General features: G+C 41.3%; 1 protein-coding gene across 1 annotated transcript in view; it reads left to right on the top strand.

Annotated features, from left to right (window-relative positions):
• Window positions 1–25,987, top strand: part of PGAP1 (post-GPI attachment to proteins inositol deacylase 1) — a 703,705-nt gene that overhangs the window by 157,847 nt on the left and 519,871 nt on the right. The window contains exon 12 of the mRNA XM_053698557.1: window positions 25,536–25,585. Coding sequence (XP_053554532.1) covers window positions 25,536–25,585 — 50 coding nt within the window. The remainder of the gene's footprint in view (window positions 1–25,535; window positions 25,586–25,987) is intronic.

The raw sequence follows: 25,987 nt of genomic DNA, 5'->3' as shown, positions 1-25,987 counted from the left end.
ATCGGTTTCTGTTCCCACATAGGACTGTTGAGATGAGATAACTTCAGTTGGGGGGAACAGTTGGCAGACTTTTCTGCTTAAAGGGACAGTAAAGTCAAAACTAAACTTTCATGATTCAGATAGGGCATGCAATTTTAAACAACTTTCCAATTTACTTTTATCATCACATTTGCTTTGTTCCCTTGGTGGTATTTGTTAAAAGCTAAACCTAGCTAGGCTCAAACGGATTTCTAAACTGTTGAAAACCGCCTCCTAGCTCAGAGCATTTTAAAAGTTTTTCACAGTTAGACTGTGCTAGTTCACATGTGTCATATAGATAACATTGTGCTCACTCCCGTGAAGTTATTTAGGAGTCTTCACTGATTGACTACACTGCATGTCTGTCAAAGGCACTTAGATAAGGAGGCTGTCAGAAGAGGCTTAGATACAAGGTAATTATCACAGAGGTAAAAAGTATATTAATATAACTGTGTTGGTTATGCAAAAACGGGGAATGGGTAATAAAGGGATTATCTATCTTTTTAAATAAGAAAAATTTTGGTGTAGACTGTCCCTTTAAGGTATGACTAGCCATATTTCTAACAAGACTGTGTAATGCTGGAAGGCTGTCATTTCCCCGCATGGGGACCGGTAAGCCATTTTCTTAGGCTTAATATGGGCTATAAAACTGGTAGACACTTTTATGGGCTAGATCGATTGCTTTATTTGGGCATTTTATACAGCTTGATGTTGAAATTCACACTTTATAACTTTGGGGAATGTTTTTTTACGTCAGGCACTGGTTTAGACACCTTCCCAGTAAGGAAGGGCCTTCTCTGTAGTAGGCAGAGCCTCATTTTCGCGCCATTACTGCGCAGTTACTTTTGAGAGCAGGACATGCAGCTGCATGTGTGTGGGTCTGGAAGTAGTTGAAAAGGTTCCTAGAAGGCTTCATTTGGTATCGTATACCCCCCTGGGTTTGGTAAAGTCGCAGCAAAGGCTGTAGCTGGGACTGTAGAGGGGTTAAAACTGTAAACGGCTCCGGTTTCCTCATTTTAAGGGTTAAAGGTCTGAAATTTGGAGTGCAATGCTTTGAATACTTTAAGACATTGTGGTGAAAATTTGGTTAAAATTGAACAATTCCTTCATAGTTTTTCACATATTCAGTAAAAAAGTGTGCCCTGTTTAAAATTTAAAGAGACAGTAAAGGTTTTGTTTAAAAACGTTTTTTTGTACTTTATTGACAAGTTTAAGCCTGTTTAACATGTCTGTGCCTTCAGATAAACTATGTTCTGTATGTATGGAAGCCATTGTGTCTCCCCCTTCAAAATTGTGTGATAATTGTGCCATAGCGTCCAAACAAAGTAAGGACAGTACTGCCACAGATAGTAAAGTTGCCCAAGATGATTCATCAGATGAAGGGAGTAGACATAGTCCTACATCATCTCCTTCTGTGTCTACACCAGTTTTGCCCACGCAGGAGACCCCTAGTACTTCTAGCGCGCCAATGCTTGTTACTATGCAACAATTGACGGCAGTAATGGATAACTCCATAGCAAATATTTTATCCAAAATGCCTGCATTTCAGAGAGAGCGTGATTGCTCTGTTTTAAACACTGTAGAGCAGGAGGGCGCTGATGATAATTGCTCTGTCATACCCTCACACCAATCTGAAGTGGCCATGAGGGAGGTTTTGTCAGATGGGGAAATTTCTGATTCAGGTAGAATTTCTCAACAGGCAGAACCTGATGTTGTGACATTTAAATTTAAATTAGAGCATCTCCGCGCACTGCTTAAGGAGGTGCTATCTACTCTGGATGATTGTGACAACCTGGTCATTCCAGAAAAATTGTGCAAGATGGACAAGTTCCTAGAGGTTCCGGTGCACCCCGACGCTTTTCCTATACCCAAGCGGGTGGCGGACATAGTGAATAAGGAGTGGGAGAAGCCCAGCATACCTTTTTGTCCCCCCTCCTATATTTAAGAAATTATTTCCTATGGTCGACCCCAGAAAGGACTTATGGCAGACAGTTCCTAAGGTCGAGGGGGCAGTTTCTACACTAGCCAAGCGCACTACTATTCCTTTTTTTTTTTTTTTTTTTTTTTTTAATTATTTCTTTATTGGAAAATTTTACAATATACAACATAAATTCTCTGAGTAGGTACATATACAATAACATGTTGGACTTCAGTCCGATGTACTATATCAGATACATTACAATGTAATATGGCTGTAATATGGCAATTCAATAACATAACCTACTCCTGCACATTAAATTTCCATGTCTCTCCTAAAGTCAATTACTATTATTGTCCTCAGAAGTCTTAGAGCAGCAGGATGACACCGAAACGCCACATTTTCTTTGTGAGACAATAGCAAATAAACCATTAAAATAACAATAACAATAACTACAACTTTCTGCATAGTAATATGTCTTATACCCACAATGAGTATTTACCCACTATAGGTATTATGAATGTTACCATCTCCGCGGGGTGGGAGATCCTCCTAAATGCTCCAACTTAATAACTATAACCTTTGAGGCCTTCGCCTATAAGCTTTCCGTTTCCTAAACAGAACCAATGTAAGAGTCCCAGAGAAACATCATATCATTATACATTGCTAACCTATTCGTCTTGAAGTAGTAGTATCTTTCTAGCATTAGGGTTCTCATCACCTTTTCTTTCCATTCTTCCATTGAAGGGACCCTGTCAGACCTCCATGCTGCCGCTATCAACTGTTTAGCTGAGTTTAACATAATATGTACTATATTTTGCCTGATTCCACATTTGACTTCTTTTAGCATATTAAATAAACAAACTTTCGGAATTAATGATAAGTTACAAGATATTACCTTCTTTATTTCTTCTAATATCCCCTTCCAGTAAGAATTAACTATTGTACAAGACCACCAAATGTGCCCCATGGTGCCCACTGCCTTCTTGCATCTCCAACATTTTTCATTTGCTGAAGGGAATAGGTATTTCATTCGGTTAGGTGTTAGGTACCACCTAAACAATATTTTGTAGTTTGTTTCTAGGGCGTAAGTGGTGTGTGCAGAATAAGCTATACTACTAAAAATGTCTCTCCAGCATTTTGGTTCCAATTTCCCCAACAGTTCCCTCTCCCAACCCATCACATATTTATGTGGATTAGGGGATGTGGCCGTGAGCAGTATTTTGTATATTCTTGAAATGATCCCTTTTTGAGGTAGGCTAGAAATGCACATTTGTTCAAACTGTGTCGGTATTCTTAGTAGATTTGTTCTGTTTCTATGTGTTGATATGTAATGGTTGACTTGGTGGTAACGTAGCCATTGGTCAAAAAATCCATTTCCTACATCTAGTAGTTCAGATCTAAGTAACATTTTCCCACAATTAGTTATTGATGCGATAGGTACATATCCATTTAGGCTATTATCTCCCCCTGTGTTGTGTATGAGGCCCTCTACAAATTCTGTGTTGGCCAGAATTGGTGTCAGTGGGGAGTAATTACTTGTAATACCCTTGTAACCATCTCGAATGTATTTCCAGTCTGATAGAGTGTTCATTACTGTGGCTGTGTAGCTATATTGGGTTTTGGATAATGATTTTGGCAACCAACACAGCCCCCCTAATTGAGATATACCTGAGATGTCATGCTCTAGTTGAATCCAAAGTTTTGGTTCAGTTTTACTATATCTGCACCATTCTAGTATTCTTTGTAAAGATATGGCTTGTTTATACAATAAAATATTAGGAACGCCAAGTCCCCCCATATCTTTATGTGCATACATGGAGGGTTTATTAACCCGTGACGGTTTTTTCTTCCATATGAAATCGTGTAGCACCTTTTGTAACTTTTGTATGTATGTGGAAGTGTTTGGTAGGGGTAGGGTTTGTAATATGTACAAGATCTTTGGCAGCAGTACCATTTTGACCGTATTTACTCTTCCTATCCAAGAAATGTTTTTCGCCATCCAGGACCAGGTTTGATTATAGATATTTTTAAACAGCCTAGAATAGTTGATTGTGCAAGCTGACTCTAAACTATTAGACAGGTATATACCTAAGTATTTGATGGATTTCAGCTGAATCGCAAATGAGCATTTGTTTTGTATGTGGTTAATTTCTGTGGGAGGTATGTGTAGTGGTAGAAGTTCCGACTTGTTTGTATTTATCAGAAAATTTGACACCTCGCCATATTCGTGTAGTACATGTCGTACCGCAGAGAGAGACTCTAAGGGATTTGACAGAGACATCAGGACATCATCTGCGAACATAGATAATTTATATTCTCTATGGTTTATAATTATGCCCTTTATGTTATTGTTGAATCTAATTTTGCTGGCCAAAACTTCTAATGATAAAATAAACAAGAGTGGAGACAAAGGACATCCCTGGCGAGTGCCATTACGAATTTCAAATTGTTCTGAGAGTATGCCGTTTATTCTAATTTGAGCTGTGGGGAATGAGTATAAGGCCATTATTTTGTTTACAAATGAGGGTGGTATATTAAATTTAGTAAGGGTATTTTCTAGAAAGGTCCAATCAAGTCTATCGAACGCTTTCTCAGCGTCTGTGGATAGAAATGCTGATGGTATTTTGTTCTTATTTATATATTCCAAAATATTAAGTAGTTTTACTGTATTATCCCTTGCCTCTCTCTGCGGCACAAAGCCCACCTGATCTGGTGAGATCAATGATGGTAATATACTATTAAGCCTAGCAGCCAAGACCTTGGCGAGTATTTTTAGATCTATGTTTAATAAGGATATAGGCCGAAAATTCGCTGGTATATCTGTTTTTTTACCCGGTTTAGGTAGGACTGTTATGTATGCCTGTAACATGGAATCTGGCAGAGCGCCTCCATTGTCTATCTGTCCGAAGGTGTTTAATAAATGGGGTACTAAGAGTTGGGAGTAAATTTTGTAATATGAACCAGAAAATCCATCTGGCCCTGGAGCTTTTTCTGGTCTCAAAGTTCTAATTGCGTCGTTAATTTCCTTGAGACCTATTGGGGCCTGTAACATTTCGCTATCTGTTTCAGAGATTATCGGGACCTGGATGTTATTAAGATAACTAATGCACTTATCTTTATGATCTGAAAGTGACCTGTTAGGGAAAAGATTATATAAGGTATGGTAATAGTTTTTAAACACTTCTGCTATCTGTTTGGAATCTTCCACTCTCTCACCTCTAGCATTGTTGATTGAATGTATATATGTTTTTGCTTGCTTATTTTTAAGTGATCTTGCCAATTGGCGTCCCGGCTTACCTGCTTCGCAATAAAATTTTTGTTTGAGTTTAAATGCTGTTGTTTGTGCTTTTATGTGTAAGTGCGATGTCAGTTTGGCTCTATAGAAATTCAATTGGTTAAGAACGCCTTTATTTTGTGGTTGAAGTTTATGTAGGTAATCTAGCTGTGTAATTTCCCGAGTTATATGTTGATATTCCTCTCTCTGCTGTTTAATTTTGTTAGCTCTGATTTTAATCAGTATTCCTCTTATATAGCTCTTATGAGCTTCCCAAACCGTTGAAGGAGTCATATCCTCTTGGGCGTTAATGTGAAAAAAATCCCGAATCTCTGACTCTACAGTCTTGTGCACGACTGGGTCTAGTAATAGTGTCTCATCTAGTCTCCAATTAAACTCTCTCACTGGAGCTGAGGGCCAACCAATGGAGCACCTGACCATGGAATGGTCAGACCATGCTGTGTGTATGATGTTCGAGGAGTTTACCTTGGATAATGTTAAGTGATCTATGAAAATATAATCAATCCTCGAATAAGACTTGTTCGGGTTCGAAAAGAACGTATAGTCTCTCCGTTCCGGATTGGAAACCCTCCACGAGTCATGCAACCCAAGGATCCTAGTAAGGTTCCATATGGATTTGAGTGAATTTTTGGGTGTATATATGTTTGAATTTGAGCTGTCTAGTTTAGGATTAATAGGCAGATTGAAATCTCCCATGACTATTAGCTGACCTTTTTGTATGTCTTGTATTTGTGGCAGTATAGATTTAAAAAAGGCTGCTTGTTTGTGGTTGGGCGCGTAAATATTTACAAGCGTTACGAATTTGTTATAAAGTATTCCGCTGATGGCTAGAAATCTACCTTCAGTGTCCTTTTTCTGTTCTATTATTTTAAAAGGGATTGAATTACGAATAAGAATGCTTACCCCATTAATTTTTTTGTTGTTGTGTGCACTATGATAATGTTGAGCAAAACTATTATGTAGGTATTTGGGTATGGAATTTTTCCTAAAGTGAGTCTCTTGAATACCAATGATATCCCCTCCTTTTTGTGCAATATCTCTAAGGGCTAATGATCGTTTATTTGGAATGTTAAATCCCTTCACATTTTGTGTTATAAAATGAATACAGGTGTCTGTCATATCCTTACCTTTTCAATTCTCATTCTATGCCTATGGATCTCCTCACCCCATCGCATGGTATTACTATTCTGCAGAACAATTCCTTAAAACTCTCTAACAAAAACAAACAATGGAAACATTGCAAACAAAATTAACATGAAAAACTTTTTTTCTATGTCAAAAATAGAGGGAATTGGCTAGGAAATCCCTAACGGAAATCATTCAGCCTTCTAAGTACAAATATCTATAAAACATTCTCTGTGACCTGCTCTTTTTTCAAAAATGCCATTCCCTGAACATTTAATCAAGATTTGATCTGCCCATTTATCATTGTCTCTCTCTATTTAACTATTAAGGGATATTACCCACTCTTGTTAAACAATTTCAAAGGATACAGAACTCTTGAAAAGATTTTTCAGCCTATCTGAGCTCTAGTGTCCGAAGATGAGGAAGTCTTTGTTCTTTTATTTCGGACCGTCTGCCATTCTTTGCGTTGTGGTAAAGGGGGAGTTTGTGAATTTGTGTTGATCGTGGGGTCTTGCCTTTTGTCTGTGTCCATATCCAATGGTGGTGGGGGAATTTCAAGCTTCTTGCAGCAATCCTCAATCTCTGCAGGCGAGGAGCAGCTTGCTCTCCTATTTTTCCATATGACTATGAGTTAGAAGGGATGTCCCCATCTATAATTTATGTTTCTTGCTTGCAGGTATTTTGTGAGCGGGGCTAGTTCTTTTCTCCTAGTTATGGTCCTGGCTGACAAGTCAGCGAAAAATTGCAGGGTGACTCCATCTTTTTGTATGGGGCGCTTTTCTCTTGCCGCCGTCATGAGTTGTTCTTTCATCTGGTAGTTGGTAATTTTTACTATCACATCTCTAGGAGGTGCCGATTCAGGGGGTTTTGGTCTCAGGGCGCGGTGGGCCCTATCTATTCCTACCGCAGTGTTGTCTGTCGGATCTTTAAGTTGTGAGAACAGAGACTGTAGGTATTCCTGAAGGGTTGAGGCATCGACAGATTCCGGAACACCCCGTATTCTGATATTTTGTCTTCTGGACCTGTTCTCTAGGTCCTCTAGTTTATCCTCCAACTGGCGGATTGTTTGATCTTGGTGCTCCATCTGTTCACTCACTGACGTTATGCACTTATCTTGATCTTGCACCGTTTCTTCCAGAGTATTTACCCTATTACCGATTTCTGCGATGTCACTCTTTAGTTCAGAAATCTCGTCCTTAATACATTGCTTAACTTGTGTGATGAGTGAGGAGAAGTCCTTTTTTGAGGGGATAGAGGATAAAACTGATTGCGGTACTGACACCATGGTATCTTCCCCATCTGAACCAGATTCTGAGGAGCTAGATGAATGCTGAGAACCTGGCGGGGTTGTGGGAGTCTCTATTGTTGATGACAAAACAGTTGTTTTGAAAAACTTGTCCATTGATGGAGTCCCTTTGTTTCCATTTTTATTTTGTTTACTTTTTTGTGGAGTTTTTCTGGGCGACATCTTGTTGGTTAATAACACTAAGATCCTTTAAATTTGAGCTCCGGCTTGCTTTATGAGCTCTTAAGATCTCTGTAACAAAGTCGCTCCTTGCCACGTCATGTGGTGGTATACAGTTTTATTCTCTGCTGACACCTTTAATTTGAAAAAGTCTCTATTTTAAACTATATCGAGTTAGCTCAGGGTGACACTGCCCAGATATAACAGTTATGAAGATGCACTTGTGAATGACAGTCTTTATTGACAAGCTTATATGTATTAGGCCCCAGTGTTATGTCTCTTGTACAACAAATAACTCAGTTTATAGCTGAATCAATTTGAATCAAAATGGGGAAGATGATTTTTTTTTTTTTTTTCCTTTTTTTTTTTTTTATATGCCCCTGGTAAAATGCTTTGCTAATTTAATTTAGTGTTCATAGACAAACTGTATCCTTTCTCTAAGGCACTAAGAGTTCTTTACTAACATTAGTAGGCTTGTGATGTGACAAAACATATCTTCATTGTGTAGCAGACATAGGCCGCAAGCTTCATATAACAGCTTAAGCAAATATAGGCACTAGCTCCAATTTCACACTCTTCTCAGCCTTGCATCCTAAGGTAATATTTTCCCCCTGAACCGGGTTCTTTATCTGCAATAATTGGGCTATTACCGCCTGTCACTACCCCTTATACAGCTTGTCTCTTATGCAGCTGTGGAAGACAGAGGCTGAATTGAAAGTGCGTGCATCGCGCTAAGATGGCGGCCGCAATTGTTTCTAGGATCTCTCCTGTAAGTGTCGGAGCTTGCGTGTGAATGTGTGCATGACAGCCTTACCCCAAAAACTCAAGCCGGCCTTTAGATTAGTGCAGATGGGTACTTTTTACCAGTCCTCAGATAGTCTACAGCTGGTAGTTATGTTCTATAGCTTGCGATGCATATTATATAACTTGCACAGCGTGTCCTTCAGGCGGCATCCATTCCAGCTGAATATTCTTACTCAGTCTTGTGTCAGAAACATTAGGGATGTTATCTTATGGCCATATGTGCGGTCAGAAGTTGTTTTAGGTGTACTTATCAAGTTGAAGCACCGGAGCTCACCTAATGTGCGGCCATCTCATTCCAGTGCCGGCTCTGCCCCCCGCGCACTACTATTCCTATCGAGGATAATTGTGCTTTCAAAGATCCTATGGATGAAAAAATTGGAGGGTTTGCTTAAGAAGATTTTTGTACAGCAAGGTTACCTCCTGCAACCTATTTCGTGCATTATTCCTGTCACTACAGCAGCGTGGTTCTGGTTCGAGGAACTAGATAAGTCGCTCATTAGAGAGACTCCGTATGAGGAGGTTATGGACAGAATTCACGCACTTAAGTTAGCTAATTCCTTTATTTTAGATGCCGCTTTGCAGTTAGCTAGATTAGCGGCGAAAAATTCAGGGTTTGCAATTGTGGCGCGCAGAGCGCTCTGGCTAAAGTCTTGGTCAGCGGATGTATCTTCCAAGACAAAATTGCTTAATATCCCTTTCAAGGGTAAAACCCTTTTTGGGCCAGAATTGAAAGAGATTATCTCAGACATCACTGGGGGTAAGGGCCACGCCCTCCCACAAGATAGGCCTTTCAAGGCCAAGAATAAGTCTAATTTTCGTTCCTTTCGCAATTTCAGGAACGGACCGGCCTCCAACTCTGCAGCCTCTAGACAAGAGGGTAATGCTTCGCAAACCAAACCAGCTTGGAAACCGATGCAAGGCTGGAACAAGGGTAAGCAGGCCAAGAAGCCTGCTGCTGCTACCAAAACAGCATGAAGGAGTAGCCCCCGATCCGGGACCGGATCTAGTAGGGGGCAGACTCTCTCTCTTCGCTCAGGCTTGGGCAAGAGATGTTCAGGATCCCTGGGCACTAGAAATAGTTTCTCAGGGTTATCTTCTGGAATTCAAGGAACTACCCCCAAGGGGAAGGTTCCACATGTCTCACTTATCTTCAAACCAAATAAAGAGACAGGCATTCTTACATTGTGTAGAAGACCTGTTAAAAATGGGAGTGATACACCCAGTTCCAACTATGGAACAAGGAATGGGGTTTTACTCAAATCTGTTTGTAGTTCCCAAAAAAGAGGGAACTTTCAGACCAATTCTGGATTTAAAGATTCTAAACAAATTTCTCAGAGTGCCATCGTTCAAAATGGAAACTATTCGAACGATTTTACCTACAATCCAGGAGGGTCAATTTATGACTACCGTGGATCTAAAGGATGCGTATCTACATATTCCTATCCACAAAGATCATCATCAGTTCCTAAGGTTCGCTTTTCTGGACAAACATTACCAGTTTGTGGCTCTCCCATTCGGGCTAGCCACTGCTCCAAGGATTTTCACAAAGGTACTCGGGTCCCTTCTAGCGGTTCTAAGACCAAGGGGCATTGCAGTGGCACCTTACTTGGACGACATTCTGATACAAGCGTCGTCTCTTTCAAAGGCGAAGGCTCACACAGACATCGTTCTGGCCTTTCTCAGATCTCACGGGTGGAAGGTGAACGTAGAAAAGAGTTCCCTGTCTCCGTCGACAAGAGTTCCCTTTTTGGGAACAATAATAGATTCTTTTGAAATGAAGATCTTCCTGACAGAAGTCAGAAAGTCAAAGCTTCTAAACGCTTGTCAAGTTCTTCTCTCTATTCTGCAGCCTTCCATAGCTCAGTGCATGGAAGTAGTAGGGTTGATGGTTGCAGCAATGGACATAGTTCCTTTTGCGCGAATTCATCTAAGACCATTACAACTGTGCATGCTGAAACAGTGGAATGGGGACTATACAGACTTGTCTCCAGTGATTCAAGTAGATCAGAAGACCAGAGACTCACTCCGTTGGTGGCTAACCCAGGATCACTTGTCCCAGGGAATGAGCTTCCGCAGACCAGAGTGGGTCATCGTCACGACCGACGCCAGTCTAGTGGGCTGGGGCGCGGTCTGGGACTCCCTGAAAGCTCAGGGTCTATGGTCTCGGGAAGAGTCTCTTCTCCTGATAAACATTCTGGAACTGAGAGCGATATTCAATACTCTCAGGGCTTGGCCTCAACTAGCAAAGGCCAGATTCATAAGATTCCAATCAGACAACATGACGACTGTTGCTTACATCAACCATCAGGGGGGAACAAGGAGTTCCCTGGCGATGAGAGAAGTGACCAAAAACATAAAATGGGCGGAGGATCACTCCTGCCACCTATCTGCGATCCACATCCCAGGAGTGGAAAACTGGGAGGCGGATTATCTGAGTCGTCAGACATTCCATCCGGGGGAGTGGGAACTCCACCCGGAGATATTTGCCCAGTTGACTCAATTATGGGGCATTCCAGACATGGATCTGATGGCTTCTCGTCAGAACTTCAAGGTTCCTTGCTACGGGTCCAGATCCAGGGATCCCAAGGCGACTCTAGTGGATGCATTAGTAGCGCCTTGGGCCTTCAACCTAGCTTATGTGTTTCCACCGTTTCCTCTCATTCCCAGGCTGGTAGCCAGGATCAAACAGGAGAGGGCCTCGGTGATCTTGATAGCTCCTGCGTGGCCACGCAGGACTTGGTATGCAGACCTGGTGAATATGTCATCGGCTCCACCATGGAAGCTACCTTTGAGACAGGATCTTCTAGTACAGGGTCCATTCGAACATCCAAATCTAGTTTCCCTCCAGCTGACGGCTTGGAAATTGAACGCTTGATTTTATCTAAGCGTGGGTTTTCGGATTCTATGATAGATACTCTGGTACAAGCCAAAAAACCTGTAACTAGAAAAATTTACCATAAAATATGGAAAAGATATATCTGTTGGTGTGAATCCAAGGGATTCTCATGGAGTAAGATCAAAATTCCTAGGATCCTTTCCTTTCTCCAAGAAGGTTTGGATAAGGGATTTTCAGCGAGTTCTCTAAAGGGACAGATTTCTGCTTTATCTGTCTTGTTACACAAACGACTGGCAGCTGTGCTAGATGTTCAAGCTTTTGTTCAGGCTTTGGTCAGGATCAAGCCTGTTTACAGACCTTTGGCTCCTCCCTGGAGTCTGAATTTAGTTCTTTCAGTTCTTCAAGGGGTTCCGTTTGAACCTCTACATTCCATAGATATCAAGATGTTATCTTGGAAAGTTCTGTTTTTGGTTGCTATTTCTTCTGCTAGAAGAGTTTCTGAGTTATCTGCTCTGCAGTGTAATCCGCCCTATCTGGTGTTCCATTCAGATAAGGTTGTTTTGCGTACTAAACCTGGTTTCCTTCCAAAGGTTGTTTCCAACAAGAATATTAACCAGGAAATAGTTGTGCCTTCTTTGTGTCCGAATCCAGTTTCAAAGAAGGAACGTTTGTTACACAATTTAGATGTAGTTCATGCTTTAAAGTTCTATTTAGAAGCAACAAAGGATTTCAGACAAACGTCTTCTCTGTTTGTCGTTTATTCTGGCAAGAGGAGAGGTCAAAAAGCTACTGCTACCTCTTTCCTTTTGGCTGAAAAGCATCATCCGATTGGCTTACGAGACTGCCGGACGGCAGCCTCCCGAACGCATAACAGCTCACTCTATTAGGGCTGTGGCTTCCTCTTGGGACTTCAAGAACGAGGCTTCTGTTGATCAGATATGTAAGGCAGCGACTTGGTCTTCCCTGCACACTTTTGCCAAATTCTACAAATTTGATACTTTTGCTTCTTCGGAGGCTATTTTTGGGAGAGAGGTTTTGCAAGCCCTGGTTCCTTCTGTTTATGTGACCTGATTGGCTCCCTCCCTTCATCCGTGTCCTAAAGCTTTGGTATTGGTTCCCACAAGTTATGGATGACGCCGTGGACCGGACACACCAATGTTGGAGAAAACAGAATTTATGCTTACCTGATAAATTACTTTCTCCAACGGTGTGTCCGGTCCACGGCCCGCCCTGGTTTTTTAATCAGGTTTTATGAATTTCTTTCTTTAACTACAGTCACCACGGCACCCTATGGTTTCTCCTGTTTTTCTCCTGTCCGTCGGTCGAATGACTGGGGTGGGCGGAGCCTAGGAGGGACTATATGGACAGCTTTTGCTGTGCTCTTTGCCATTTCCTGTTGGGGAAGAGAATATTCCCACAAGTTATGGATGACGCCGTGGACCGGACACACCGTTGGAGAAAGTAATTTTTTGGGTTCACTGTCCCTTTAATGAATAAGTGCCCGGTAACTAAAAGTAATCTTAAAAACAGGGCACTTACATTAATTAAACTTTACAACAACGCTTGTTTTTAAAAATACTTACCTTTGCGTTATGGTAAATATAACGCTGATCCTCCGCCCGCAGCTCCTGTTTTCATTAACATATCGATGACGATCCGGCTTCCTCCAATGTTTGCCTCATGAGCTGGATACAAAAGGGGGCACACAACGATTGGAGGAAGCTGGATTCGTCATCCATCTGCTAAAGAAGACGGGAGCTGCGGGCGGAGGATTAGCGTTATGTTTACCATAACGCAAAAGTAAGTATATTAAAAAAATAAGCGTCATTGTAAAGTTTAATGAATGAAAGTGCCCCTGTTTTTAAAGGGATACTAAACCCAATTTTTTTCTTTTAGGATTCATATAGAGCATGCTATTTTAAGCAACTTTCTAATTTACTCCTATTATCAATTTTTTCATTCTCTTGCTATCTTTATTTAAAAAGCAGGAATGTAAAGCTTAGAGGCCCGCCTGTTTTGCGTTCAGAACCCTGAATAGCGCTTGCTTATTGGCGACTACATTCAGACAACCAATAAGCAAGCGTAACCCAGGTCTGAACCAAAAATGGTCCTGCTCCTAAGATTTACATTCCTGCTTTTTAAATAAAGATAGCAAGAGAACAAAGAAAAATTGATAATAGGAGTAAATTCTAAAATTGCTTAAAATTGCATGCTCTATCTGAATCATTAACCCCTTAAGAACCACATCACTTTTCCACTTTCTGACTGTTTGGGACCAAGGCTATTTTTAAATTTCTGCTGTGTTTGTGTTTAGCTGTAATTTTCTTCTTACTCATTTACTGTACCCACACATATTATATACTGTTTTTCTCGCCATTAAATGGACTTTCTAACGATACCATTATTTTCATCATATCTTATAATTTGCTATAAAAAAGTTTTAAAATATGAGGAAAAATGGAAAAAAACACACTTTTTCTAACTTTGACCCCCAAAATCTGTTATACTTTTACAACTACCAAAAAACACCCATGCTAAATAGTTTCTAAATTTTGTCCTGAGTTTAGAAATACCCAATGTTTACTTGTTGTTTGCTTTTTTTGCAAGTTATAGGGCAATAAGTACAAGTGGCACTTTACTATTTCAAAACCATTTTTTTTTCAAAATTAGCGATTGTTACATTGGAACACTGATATCTGTTAGGAATCCCTGAATAACCCTTCACATGTATATATTTTTAAAAAGAAGACAACCTAAGGTATTAAACTTGCGGTATTTTGACTATTTTCATGCAACCATTTTACCACCAATCTATGCCAAAGTTTGAAAGAAAGAAAAAATGGTGATTTTTTTTTTTTTTTTTTTACAAAATAGCAATTTAAGAATACATTTACTGAGAATGTTTAGGGTTACTGCCAATTAACACCCGAATGTGTGTTGAGCAACATCTTCTGAGTACATTGATACCACCCATGTATAGGTGTGTTGGGTTCTCTGGGGGCTAAAATGCTTTATTTTTAGGGGGCACATTCCATGCACCCATGTCCTATTTGGGTCATTTCTGAAGCCGGCCAATGTAATTTACCCTCATCAAACCATATATTTTTGAAAAGTAGACACCCTATGGGTATTTCAAATGCTGGTATTTTAACACTTTCCATGCACTAATTCAACCACCAGTCTTTGTCAAACTTTTGGGTAGTCATTATTTTGTGTTATTTTTCACACACATTGTACTTTAGGCATGGGTTCTTAGTTCCTGTTATATGTTACTGCAAAAAACACCTCAATATGTGTTCAACAATATCTCATGAGTACAGTGGTACCACCCATGAATAGGTTTGTTGGGTTCTCAGGGGGCTAAAAGGCCTTATTTTTAGGGGGAGCATTCCAGTTTTCCAACTTGGAATTTTCACATCTGTCATCATGCACCTATGTCCTATTTAGGTCATTTCTGAAGCCGGCCAATGCAATTTACCTCCATCAAATCATATATTTTTGAAAGGTAGACACCCTAGGGTATTTGAAATGCAGGTATTTAACACTTTTCATGCACTAATTCAACCATCAGTCTTTGTCAAACTTTTGGCTAATCATTTTTTTGTTATTTTTCACACACGTTGTACTTAATGCATGGATTGTCAGTTCCTGTTATGTGTTAAAAAAAATAAAAATACCCCAATATTTGTTCAGCAAGATGATCTGAATACGGTGATACCACCTATGCAGTAACACTTCTGACATGTGTTTGTGATTTTTTCAAATGTAACATATCTTCTTTGACTATCTCTTCTTTTGGGGGACTTTTTTACATACCCCAATTTATTTGCTCGCCATGAACGTGCATATATTTCAGAAGTTGAGACCCCAAGGTATTGTGTATGGGGTGTTTTGATGCCTTTGTTGCAACTGTTTTAGCCAAAATAAAATGGAGAAAGTGTGTGGTGGTATTTTTTCATTTTTACACACACATTGCTTTTTGGCTATGATTTAGGAGAGCCTGTTGTAAGTTATTGCATTAAAACACTCCAGGTTGTTTTCTGCAAGACCTCCTGAGTACACCTATGCATAGGTTTGCCAGGATTTTGAGAAGGTTCTGTTAAAATTTTATGACTTGTAAATTTAGTTTAAAGTGGAAATATTTCTTCTGATAGGCCTATCTTTAGTTAGGGGCCTGTCGCATACCCCAGTTTTATTTATTGCCATGAAAGTGTATATTTTTGAAATGTTGACACCCCAAGGTATTTTTATATGGTGTGCTTTGATGCCTTTGAAGCAACCGTTTTACCCAAAAAAATTGGAGAAAGTGTATGGTGGTTATTTCTCAAGTTTCATTTTTACACACACATTGCTTTTTGACTATGATTTAGGAGAGACGGTTGTAAGTTATTGCAAAAAAACTAAACACTCCAGGTTGTTTTCTGCATGGCACCCTGAGTACACCTATGCCCCCCCATGCATAGGTTTGACAGGGGTTTTGGTAAAAAAAAAAACAGCCCCAATTTTAGAACTTATAAAAATTTGTATTTATTTTTTAAAAATGAACCATTGTATAGTACCGCTTGAAGCAGTCCCCAATGCAGAGTGCAGGCTGTCCAGGGCAATCAGGACAGTGATATATGGTGTCCCTTCTCTGCCCCCTCTTGGTACAGACTCTGCATTTTTTTTGAAGTTTCTGCTTTGTGTCAGTAGGGGGAATTTTAAAAATAAAATGGGTAGCCCCAACTCTTTTCTCTCCCATCACTGCCCGGGGAGCAGGTGCATCGTGGTACAAAATCCCTGAAATGATCTGGAGCTGAAACTGTAAAAAAGTGTGTTTCATTCCGGGATTTGCTTTTTTGAACATCAAAAAAGCGTAGTCGGTTGCAATCTGCATTAGGTAAATTGCAACCTTTTTGTTCCAGGCCCTTGTCTTTCACATAATTAGTTAGGGCTGCAGCAGCTCGTACGCCAGATCAACCCCACCCATATGCCGGTTATAAGACTTGATGCACACTGGCTTCCTTATGATCTCAGCTCTGCCACATACAGAAACCGCCACCGTCCTCTCTGTGTGGATGGTGATAAGAAGGTATACATCCTTCTTGTCTCTGTACTTAAGTGCCAACAGCTCCTCTTGGCGCAGAGCTGAGGTCTCCCCCCTTCGTAGCTGGGTGCGTGCAAGTTGTCCTGGGAAACCTTTGCGGTTCTTTTTAATTGTATTGCAAGCTACTGTATCAAAAGCAATACAGCAGCTTGAACAAAAGGACACTTGTATAAAAATTAATAAATAAGTACAAGTGATACCCTTTGTTCATTAGGGGTAATATCAGGTCCCAGACAATCTTGCCAGTGGTTCTCATATGTTCTGGGCAACCTGGAGGGTCAAGGTGGCTATTCTTTCCCTCATACACCCGGAAGGCCTGAGTATACCCAGTCTCGCTCTCACAGAGCTTATACACCTTTACCCCATACCGGGAGCACTTGGAAGAAATATACTGTTTGAATCCCAGCCTTCCCTTATACTTCATCAGGGATCCATCAATGCATATATTCCTTCCAGGTGTATAAGCTCCTGCAAACCTGGCAGAAAGTGGGTAATCAGGGGGCAGATTTTATACAGCCTGTGAAATTGGGGATGCTCCCTAGGGGGGCACAGGCTGTTGTCGCTGAAGTGCATGAAATGTAGGATCATTTCACACCTCTTCCTCAGCATACTCTGGGAGAAAATGGGGGTAGAGCAGATGGGGCTACTGCTCCAGTAGTTGCGAATGGAGGGTTTCTTTATGATGCCCATCAGCATAGTCAATGCCCAGAATGTTTTAAATTCTGGCACATTGATGGGGGCCCATTGCTGCTTTACCAAATATATTTCAGGCTTTGCAGCATGGAGCTGATGGGCATATAAATTAGTTTGGGCAACAATGTTCCCCAATACATCATCGCCCAGAAACACTTCCAGAAACTGTTGGGTGCTAAAACCTGCAACATCTATATTAATGCCAGGATTTGCTGTGAAGGGTGTGATATCTGGCCTCTGGAAATGAGGCGTTATCCACTCTCTTCAGCGGCAATGGCAGCAACACACCACCTCCTGGCAGGGGGGCTAGCAGCCACAGATACATCACTATCAGTTGAGACTGCATCTAATGATGTATCTGAGCATATGGCAGGGTCCAAATTGGGGTCTGAGTCGGACATAGAGGCATATGACTCTGATGCATGGATGGCATAAACCTCCTCAGCACTATGTTTTCTGCGACATTATTGTATCTGTCACAAAAAAAAATTACTAAAAAAAAAAATCCACACAAAATTTAAATTAACTTAACTAAATAGCTCTGAAAAGAGCCTTTGGGTCTCAAAAAAATTACAACAAAAAAATTAACTCCTAAAAAAATGCACAGACAGCAAAAAAGTACAGCTATGCTACTGCCAGTGATTTATAGTGATCACTGGCAAGCTAGGGGTTAATGGCTCTGAAAATTAAATTGGCTAAATGGCTCTGGAAAAAAGCCTTTGGGTCTCTCAAAAAATTACAACAAAAATTAACCCTTAAAAAATGCACAGACAGCAAAAAAGTGCAGCTATGCTACTGCCAGTGATTTATAGTGATCACTGGCAAGCTAGAGGTTAATGGTTCTGAAAAGAGCCTTTGGGTCTCTCAATTTTTAACAAATAAATGAAATAAATCTCTCTTTACTAAACACAAGTTTCTCTCTCCAACAAAAACGCAAGTGAGGAGAGGGAGGGAGATCCACACTGATCAGAGTCAATATTTACAAATATTGACATGATCAGACAAATGGGATATTTTTCTCCAACATAGGTGTGTCCGGTCCACGGCGTCATCCTTACTTGTGGGATATTCTCTTCCCCAACAGGAAATGGCAAAGAGCCCAGCAAAGCTGGTCACATGATCCCTCCTAGGCTCCGCCTACCCCAGTCATTCTCTTTGCCGTTGTACAGGCAACATCTCCACGGAGATGGCTTAGAGTTTTTTAGTGTTTAACTGTAGTTTTTATTATTCAATCAAGAGTTTGTTATTTTAAAATAGTGCTGGTATGTACTATTTACTCTGAAACAGAAAAGAGATGAAGATTTCTGTTTGTATGAGGAAAATGATTTTAGCAACCGTTACTAAAATCCATGGCTGTTCCACACAGGACTGTTGAGAGGAATTAACTTCAGTTGGGGGAACAGTGAGCAGTCTCTTGCTGCTTGAGGTATGACATATTCTAACAAGACGATGTAATGCTGGAAGCTGTCATTTTCCCTATGGGATCCGGTAAGCCATGTTTATTAAGATTGTAAATAAGGGCTTCACAAGGGCTTATTAAGACTGTAGACTTTTTCTGGGCTAAATCGATTCATTATTAACACATATTTAGCCTTGAGGAATCATTTAATCTGGGTATTTTGATAAGATTATATCGGCAGGCACTTTTTTAGACACCTTTCTCTTTAGGGGCTTTCCCAAATCATAGGCAGAGCCTCATTTTCGCGCCGGTGTTGCGCACTTGTTTTTGAGAGGCATGACATGCAGTCGCATGTGTGAGGAGCTCTGATACATAGAAAAGACTTTCTGAAGGCGTCATTTGGTATCGTATTCCCCTTTGGGCTTGGTTGGGTCTCAGCAAAGCAGATACCAGGGACTGTAAAGGGGTTAAAGTTAAAAACGGCTCCGGTTCCGTTATTTTAAGGGTTTAAGCTTCCAAATTTGGTGTGCAATACTTTTAAGGCTTTAAGACACTGTGGTGAAATTTTGGTGAATTTTGAACAATTCCTTCATATTTTTTCGCAATTGCAGTATTAAAGTGTGTTCAGTTTAAAATTTAAAGTGACAGTAACGTTTTTATTTTAAAACGTTTTTTGTACTTTGTTATCAAGTTTATGCCTGTTTAACATGTCTGAACTACCAGATAGACTGTGTTCTGAATGTGGGGAAGCCAGAGTTCCTTCTCATTTAAATAAATGTGATTTATGTGACAATGACAATGATGCCCAAGATGATTCCTCAAGTGAGGGGAGTAAGCATGGTACTGCATCATTCCCTCCTTCGTCTACACGAGTCTTGCCCACTCAGGAGGCCCCTAGTACATCTAGCGCGCCAATACTCCTTACTATGCAACAATTAACGGCTGTAATGGATAATTCTGTCAAAAACATTTTAGCCAAAATGCACACTTATCAGCGTAAGCGCGACTGCTCTGTTTTAGATACTGAAGAGCATGACGACGCTGATAATAATGGTTCTGAAGGGCCCCTAAACCAGTCTGATGGGGCCAGGGAGGTTTTGTCTGAGGGAGAAATTACTGATTCAGGGAACATTTCTCAACAAGCTGAACCTGATGTGATTACGTTTAAATTTAAGTTGGAACATCTCCGCATCCTGCTTAAGGAGGTATTATCCACTCTGGATGATTGTGACAAGTTGGTCATCCCAGAGAAACTATGTAAAATGGACAAGTTCCTAGAGGTCCCGGGGCTCCCAGAAGCTTTTCCTATACCCAAGCGGGTGGCGGACATTGTAAATAAAGAATGGGAAAGGCCCGGTATTCCTTTCGTCCCTCCCCCCATATTTAAAAAATTGTTTCCTATGGTCGACCCCAGAAAGGACTTATGGCAGACAGTCCCCAAGGTCGAGGGAGCGGTTTCCACTTTAAACAAACGCACCACTATACCCATAGAAGATAGTTGTGCTTTCAAAGATCCTATGGATAAAAAATTAGAAGGTTTACTTAAAAAGATGTTTGTTCAGCAGGGTTACCTTCTACAACCAATTTCATGCATTGTCCCTGTCGCTACAGCCGCGTGTTTCTGGTTTGATGAGCTGGTAAAGGCGGTCGATAGTGATTCTCCTCCTTATGAGGAGATTATGGACAGAATCAATGCTCTCAAATTGGCTAATTCTTTCACCCTAGACGCCACTTTGCAATTGGCTAGGTTAGCGGCTAAGAATTCTGGGTTTGCTATTGTGGCGCGCAGAGCGCTTTGGTTGAAATCTTGGTCAGCTGATGCGTCTTCCAAGAACAAGCTACTTAACATTCCTTTCAAGGGGAAAACGCTGTTTGGCCCTGACTTGAAAGAGATTATCTCTGATATCACTGGGGGTAAGGGCCACGCCCTTCCTCAGGATCGGCCTTTCAAGGCCAAAAATAAACCTAATTTTCGTCCCTTTCGTAGAAACGGACCAGCCCAAAGTGCTACGTCCTCTAAGCAAGAGGGTAATACTTCTCAAGCCAAGCCAGCTTGGAGACCAATGCAAGGCTGGAACAAGGGAAAGCAGGCCAAGAAACCTGCCACTGCTACCAAGACAGCATGAAATGTTGGCCCCCGATCCGGGACCGGATCTGGTGGGGGGCAGACTCTCTCTCTTCGCTCGGGCTTGGGCAAGAGATGTTCTGGATCCTTGGGCGCTAGAAATAGTCTCCCAAGGTTATCTTCTGGAATTCAAGGGGCTTCCCCCAAGGGGGAGGTTCCACAGGTCTCAGTTGTCTTAAGACCACATAAAAAGACAGGCATTCTTACGTTGTGTAGAAGACCTGTTAAAAATGGGAGTGATTCATCCTGTTCCATTAGGAGAACAAGGGATGGGGTTCTACTCCAATCTGTTCATAGTTCCCAAAAAAGAGGGAACGTTCAGACCAATCTTAGATCTCAAGATCTTAAACAAGTTTCTCAAGGTTCCATCGTTCAAAATGGAAACCATTCGAACAATTCTTCCTTCCATCCAGGAGGGTCAATTCATGACCACGGTGGATTTAAAGGATGCGTATCTACATATTCCTATCCACAAGGAACATCATCGGTTCCTAAGGTTCGCATTCCTGGACAAGCATTACCAGTTCGTGGCGCTTCCTTTCGGATTAGCCACTGCTCCAAGGATTTTCACAAAGGTACTAGGGTCCCTTCTAGCTGTGCTAAGACCAAGGGGCATTGCTGTAGTACCTTACTTGGACGACATTCTGATTCAAGCGTCGTCCCTTCCTCAAGCAAAGGCTCACACGGACATCGTCCTGGCCTTTCTCAGATCTCATGGATGGAAAGTGAACGTGGAAAAGAGTTCTCTATCTCCGTCAACAAGGGTTCCCTTCTTGGGAACAATAATAGACTCCTTAGAAATGAGGATTTTTCTGACAGAGGCCAGAAAAACAAAACTTCTAGACTCTTGTCGGATACTTCATTCCGTTCCTCTTCCTTCCATAGCGCAGTGCATGGAAGTGATAGGTTTGATGGTAGCGGCAATGGACATAGTTCCTTTTGCGCGCATTCATCTAAGACCATTACAACTGTGCATGCTCAGTCAGTGGAATGGGGACTATACAAACTTGTCTCCGAGGATACAAGTAAATCAGAGGACCAGAGACTCACTCCGTTGGTGGCTGTCCCTGGACAACCTGTCACAAGGGATGACCTTCCGCAGACCAGAGTGGGTCATTGTCACGACCGACGCCAGTCTGATGGGCTGGGGCGCGGTCTGGGGATCCCTGAAAGCTCAGGGTCTTTGGTCTCGGGAAGAATCTCTTCTACCGATAAATATTCTGGAACTGAGAGCGATATTCAATGCTCTCAAGGCTTGGCCTCAGCTAGCGAGGGCCAAGTTCATACGGTTTCAATCAGACAACATGACAACTGTTGCGTACATCAACCATCAGGGGGGAACAAGGAGTTCCCTGGCGATGGCAGAAGTGACCAAAATCATTCTATGGGCGGAGTCTCACTCCTGCCACCTGTCTGCTATCCACATCCCAGGAGTGGAAAATTGGGAAGCGGATTTTCTGAGTCGTCAGACATTGCATCCGGGGGAGTGGGAACTCCATCCGGAAATCTTTGCCCAAGTCACTCAACTGTGGGGCATTCCAGACATGGATCTGATGGCCTCTCGTCAGAACTTCAAAGTTCCTTGCTACGGGTCCAGATCCAGGGATCCCAAGGCGGCTCTAGTGGATGCACTAGTAGCACCTTGGACCTTCAAACTAGCTTATGTATTCCCGCCGTTTCCTCTCATCCCCAGGCTGGTAGCCAGGATCAATCAGGAAAGGGCGTCGGTGATCTTGATAGCTCCTGCGTGGCCACGCAGGACTTGGTATGCAGATCTGGTGAATATGTCATCGGCTCCACCATGGAAGCTACCTTTGAGACGAGACCTTCTTGTTCAAGGTCCGTTCGAACATCCGAATCTGGTCTCACTCCAGCTGACTGCTTGGAGATTGAACGCTTGATCTTATCGAAGCGAGGGTTCTCAGATTCTGTTATCGATACTCTTGTTCAGGCCAGAAAGCCTGTAACTAGAAAGATTTACCACAAAATTTGGAAAAAATATATCTGTTGGTGTGAATCTAAAGGATTCCCTTGGGACAAGGTTAAGATTCCTAAGATTCTATCCTTCCTTCAAGAAGGATTGGAAAAAGGATTATCTGCAAGTTCCCTGAAGGGACAGATTTCTGCCTTGTCTGTGTTACTTCACAAAAAGCTGGCAGCTGTGCCAGATGTTCAAGCCTTTGTTCAGGCTCTGGTTAGAATCAAGCCTGTTTACAAACCTTTGACTCCTCCTTGGAGTCTCAACTTAGTTCTTTCAGTTCTTCAGGGGGTTCCGTTTGAACCCTTACATTCCGTTGATATTAAGTTATTATCTTGGAAAGTTTTGTTTTTGGTTGCAATTTCTTCTGCTAGAAGAGTTTCAGAATTATCTGCTCTGCAGTGTTCTCCTCCTTATCTGGTGTTCCATGCAGATAAGGTGGTTTTACGTACTAAACCTGGTTTTCTTCCAAAAGTTGTTTCTAACAAAAACATTAACCAGGAGATTATCGTACCTTCTCTGTGTCCGAAACCAGTTTCGAAGAAGGAACGTTTGTTGCACAATTTGGATGTTGTTCGCGCTCTAAAATTCTATTTAGATGCTACAAAGGATTTTAGACAAACATCTTCCTTGTTTGTTGTTTATTCCGATAAAAGGAGAGGTCAAAAAGCAACTTCTACCTCTCTCTCTTTTTGGATTAAAAGCATCATCAGATTGGCTTACGAGACTGCCGGACGGCAGCCTCCCGAAAGAATCACAGCTCATTCCACTAGGGCTGTGGCTTCCACATGGGCCTTCAAGAACGAGGCTTCTGTTGATCAGATATGTAGGGCAGCGACTTGGTCTTCACTGCACACTTTTACCAAATTTTACAAGTTTGATACTTTTGCTTCTTCTGAGGCTATTTTTGGGAGAAAGGTTTTGCAAGCCGTGGTGCCTTCCATCTAGGTGACCTGATTTGCTCCCTCCCATCATCCGTGTCCTAAAGCTTTGGTATTGGTTCCCACAAGTAAGGATGACGCCGTGGACCGGACACACCTATGTTGGAGAAAACAGAATTTATGTTTACCTGATAAATTACTTTCTCCAACGGTGTGTCCGGTCCACGGCCCGCCCTGGTTTTTTAATCAGGTCTGATAATTTATTTTCTTTAACTACAGTCACCACGGTATCATATGGTTCTCCTATGCAAATATTCCTCCTTAACGTCGGTCGAATGACTGGGGTAGGCGGAGCCTAGGAGGGATCATGTGACCAGCTTTGCTGGGCTCTTTGCTATTTCCTGTTGGGGAAGAGAATATCCCACAAGTAAGGATGACGCCGTGGACCGGACACACCGTTGGAGAAAGTAATTTATCAGGTAAACATAAATTCTGTTTTTTTATTTTTTGTGGAAGGCTCTGATTGGATGACCCTAGCTTGTCCCTATGATGAGGCAGGCTAGGGACACCCCCAGAGGCCCCATGATGCACTGGGCATCACCATCTTGGAAGCCTCATGGTGGTGGGGGAGGGGGGCTATATGGGGCTTTTATTTGTTATAATAAAATACTTTTTAAAAATAAAAACCCACGAGGCACTTGGCACACAGGCAGAGCATTGGAAGCCTTTCTGATCGCTTCTGATGCTCTGCTAGACTGCCGGGCTCCACATAAAGCGAAACCGGAAGTGATCACTCTTGGGGGAGTGATCAATCCTGTCCCGGCAGTCCCTTCCAGCGCTCAGTTTAGCTGACGACGTACGGGGTACGTCCTCGGTCATTAACTGCATTTTTTTGCAGGACGTACCCCATACGTCGTTGGTCGTTAAGGGATTAAAGGGACTTTGAACCCAATTTTTCTCTTTCATGATTCAGATAGAGCATGCAATGTTAAGCAACTTTCTAATTTACTCATATTATCAATTTTTCTTCATTCTCTTGCTATCTTTATTTGAAAAGCAAGAATGTGAGTTTAGAAGCCAGCCCATTTTTGGTTTGCAACCTGGGTTGTGCTTGCTGATTGTTGGCTAAATGCACCCACACTTAAACAAGTGCTTTCCAGGCCTGAACCAAATATTGGCTGGCTCCTTAGCTTAGTTGCCTTCTTTTTCAAATAAAGATAGCAAGAAGGTTGCTTAATATTGCATGTTCTATCTGTTTCATGAAAGAAAGAATTTGGGTTTAGTGTCCCTTTAAGATAACTTTTAGTTACCGGGTACTTATTCATTAAACTTTACAATCACTTTAAATGGAGCTAATCCTAAGGTCTATATTTGATCATCACTAAATGAATTGTCTCAGTGGCTAGAGTAGCAATATGTGCTTTTACTGAATTTTTCTAATTAAAGGGGCAGTAAAGTCAAAATTAAACTTGCACATTTAAATGCAAGGTTAAATAACTTTCCAATTTACTTCTATGATCAACTTTGTTTTGTTCATTTAGTTATTGAAGAATAAGTCTAGTTAGACTCATTAACAGCAGTGATTTGGTGGCTGCACATATATTCCTCTTGTCATTGGTTCCCCAGATGTGTTCATCTAGCTCCCAGTAGTGTATTGCTGCTCCTGAGTTCACTCTTTAACAAAGAATACCAAAAGAACAAAACAAATTTGATAATAGAAGTAAATTGGAAAGTTATTTAAAATTGCATGCTCTATCTGAATCATACAATTACATTTGATTAGTTTGCCCCTTTAATATATTGTCTCTTTAAAAGTTGTACAAATGTTTACAAATATCACAAACATGTTACAGATGTATGTTGGACTTAATTTATATATAAAACACTTTTTTTTTTTCTAATTGTATAGTACACTCACAGCTGGATATTCGGATGTGATGACACAGTGTCACCAAAATGGTAAGTAAAATAACAGAACTTTGTTCTTTTCATTTTTAAATTGCAAGTAGTTAATACTTTTGTTAGTGCTAAATGCTCAAATTTGCATTAATTTAGCTCCCCCCCCCCCCCCCGTGTACTGCTCAATAAAAGCAGATCTAATAGCTGTTTACTTAAGGGTACATGAAACCCAACATTTCTCTTTCATTGGTCAGATAGAGGATACAATTTTAAACAACTTTCCTATCTGCTTCTATCTCTAATTTTCTTCGATCTCTTAGTGTCCTTTGTTAAAGCAGCAATGCATTACTGGGAGCTAGTTAACACATAGGATGAGCTACTAACACAAGGCATATATGTGCAACCACCAATCAGCAGCTTCTGAGCCTACCTAAGTATCCTTTTCAACAAAGGATACTAAGG

The sequence above is a fragment of the Bombina bombina genome, chromosome 1 (assembly GCF_027579735.1).
Source record: "Bombina bombina isolate aBomBom1 chromosome 1, aBomBom1.pri, whole genome shotgun sequence".
In the NCBI taxonomy this organism is placed as follows: Eukaryota; Metazoa; Chordata; class Amphibia; order Anura; family Bombinatoridae; genus Bombina; species Bombina bombina.
This window is presented reverse-complemented; position numbering and strand designations above follow the sequence as displayed.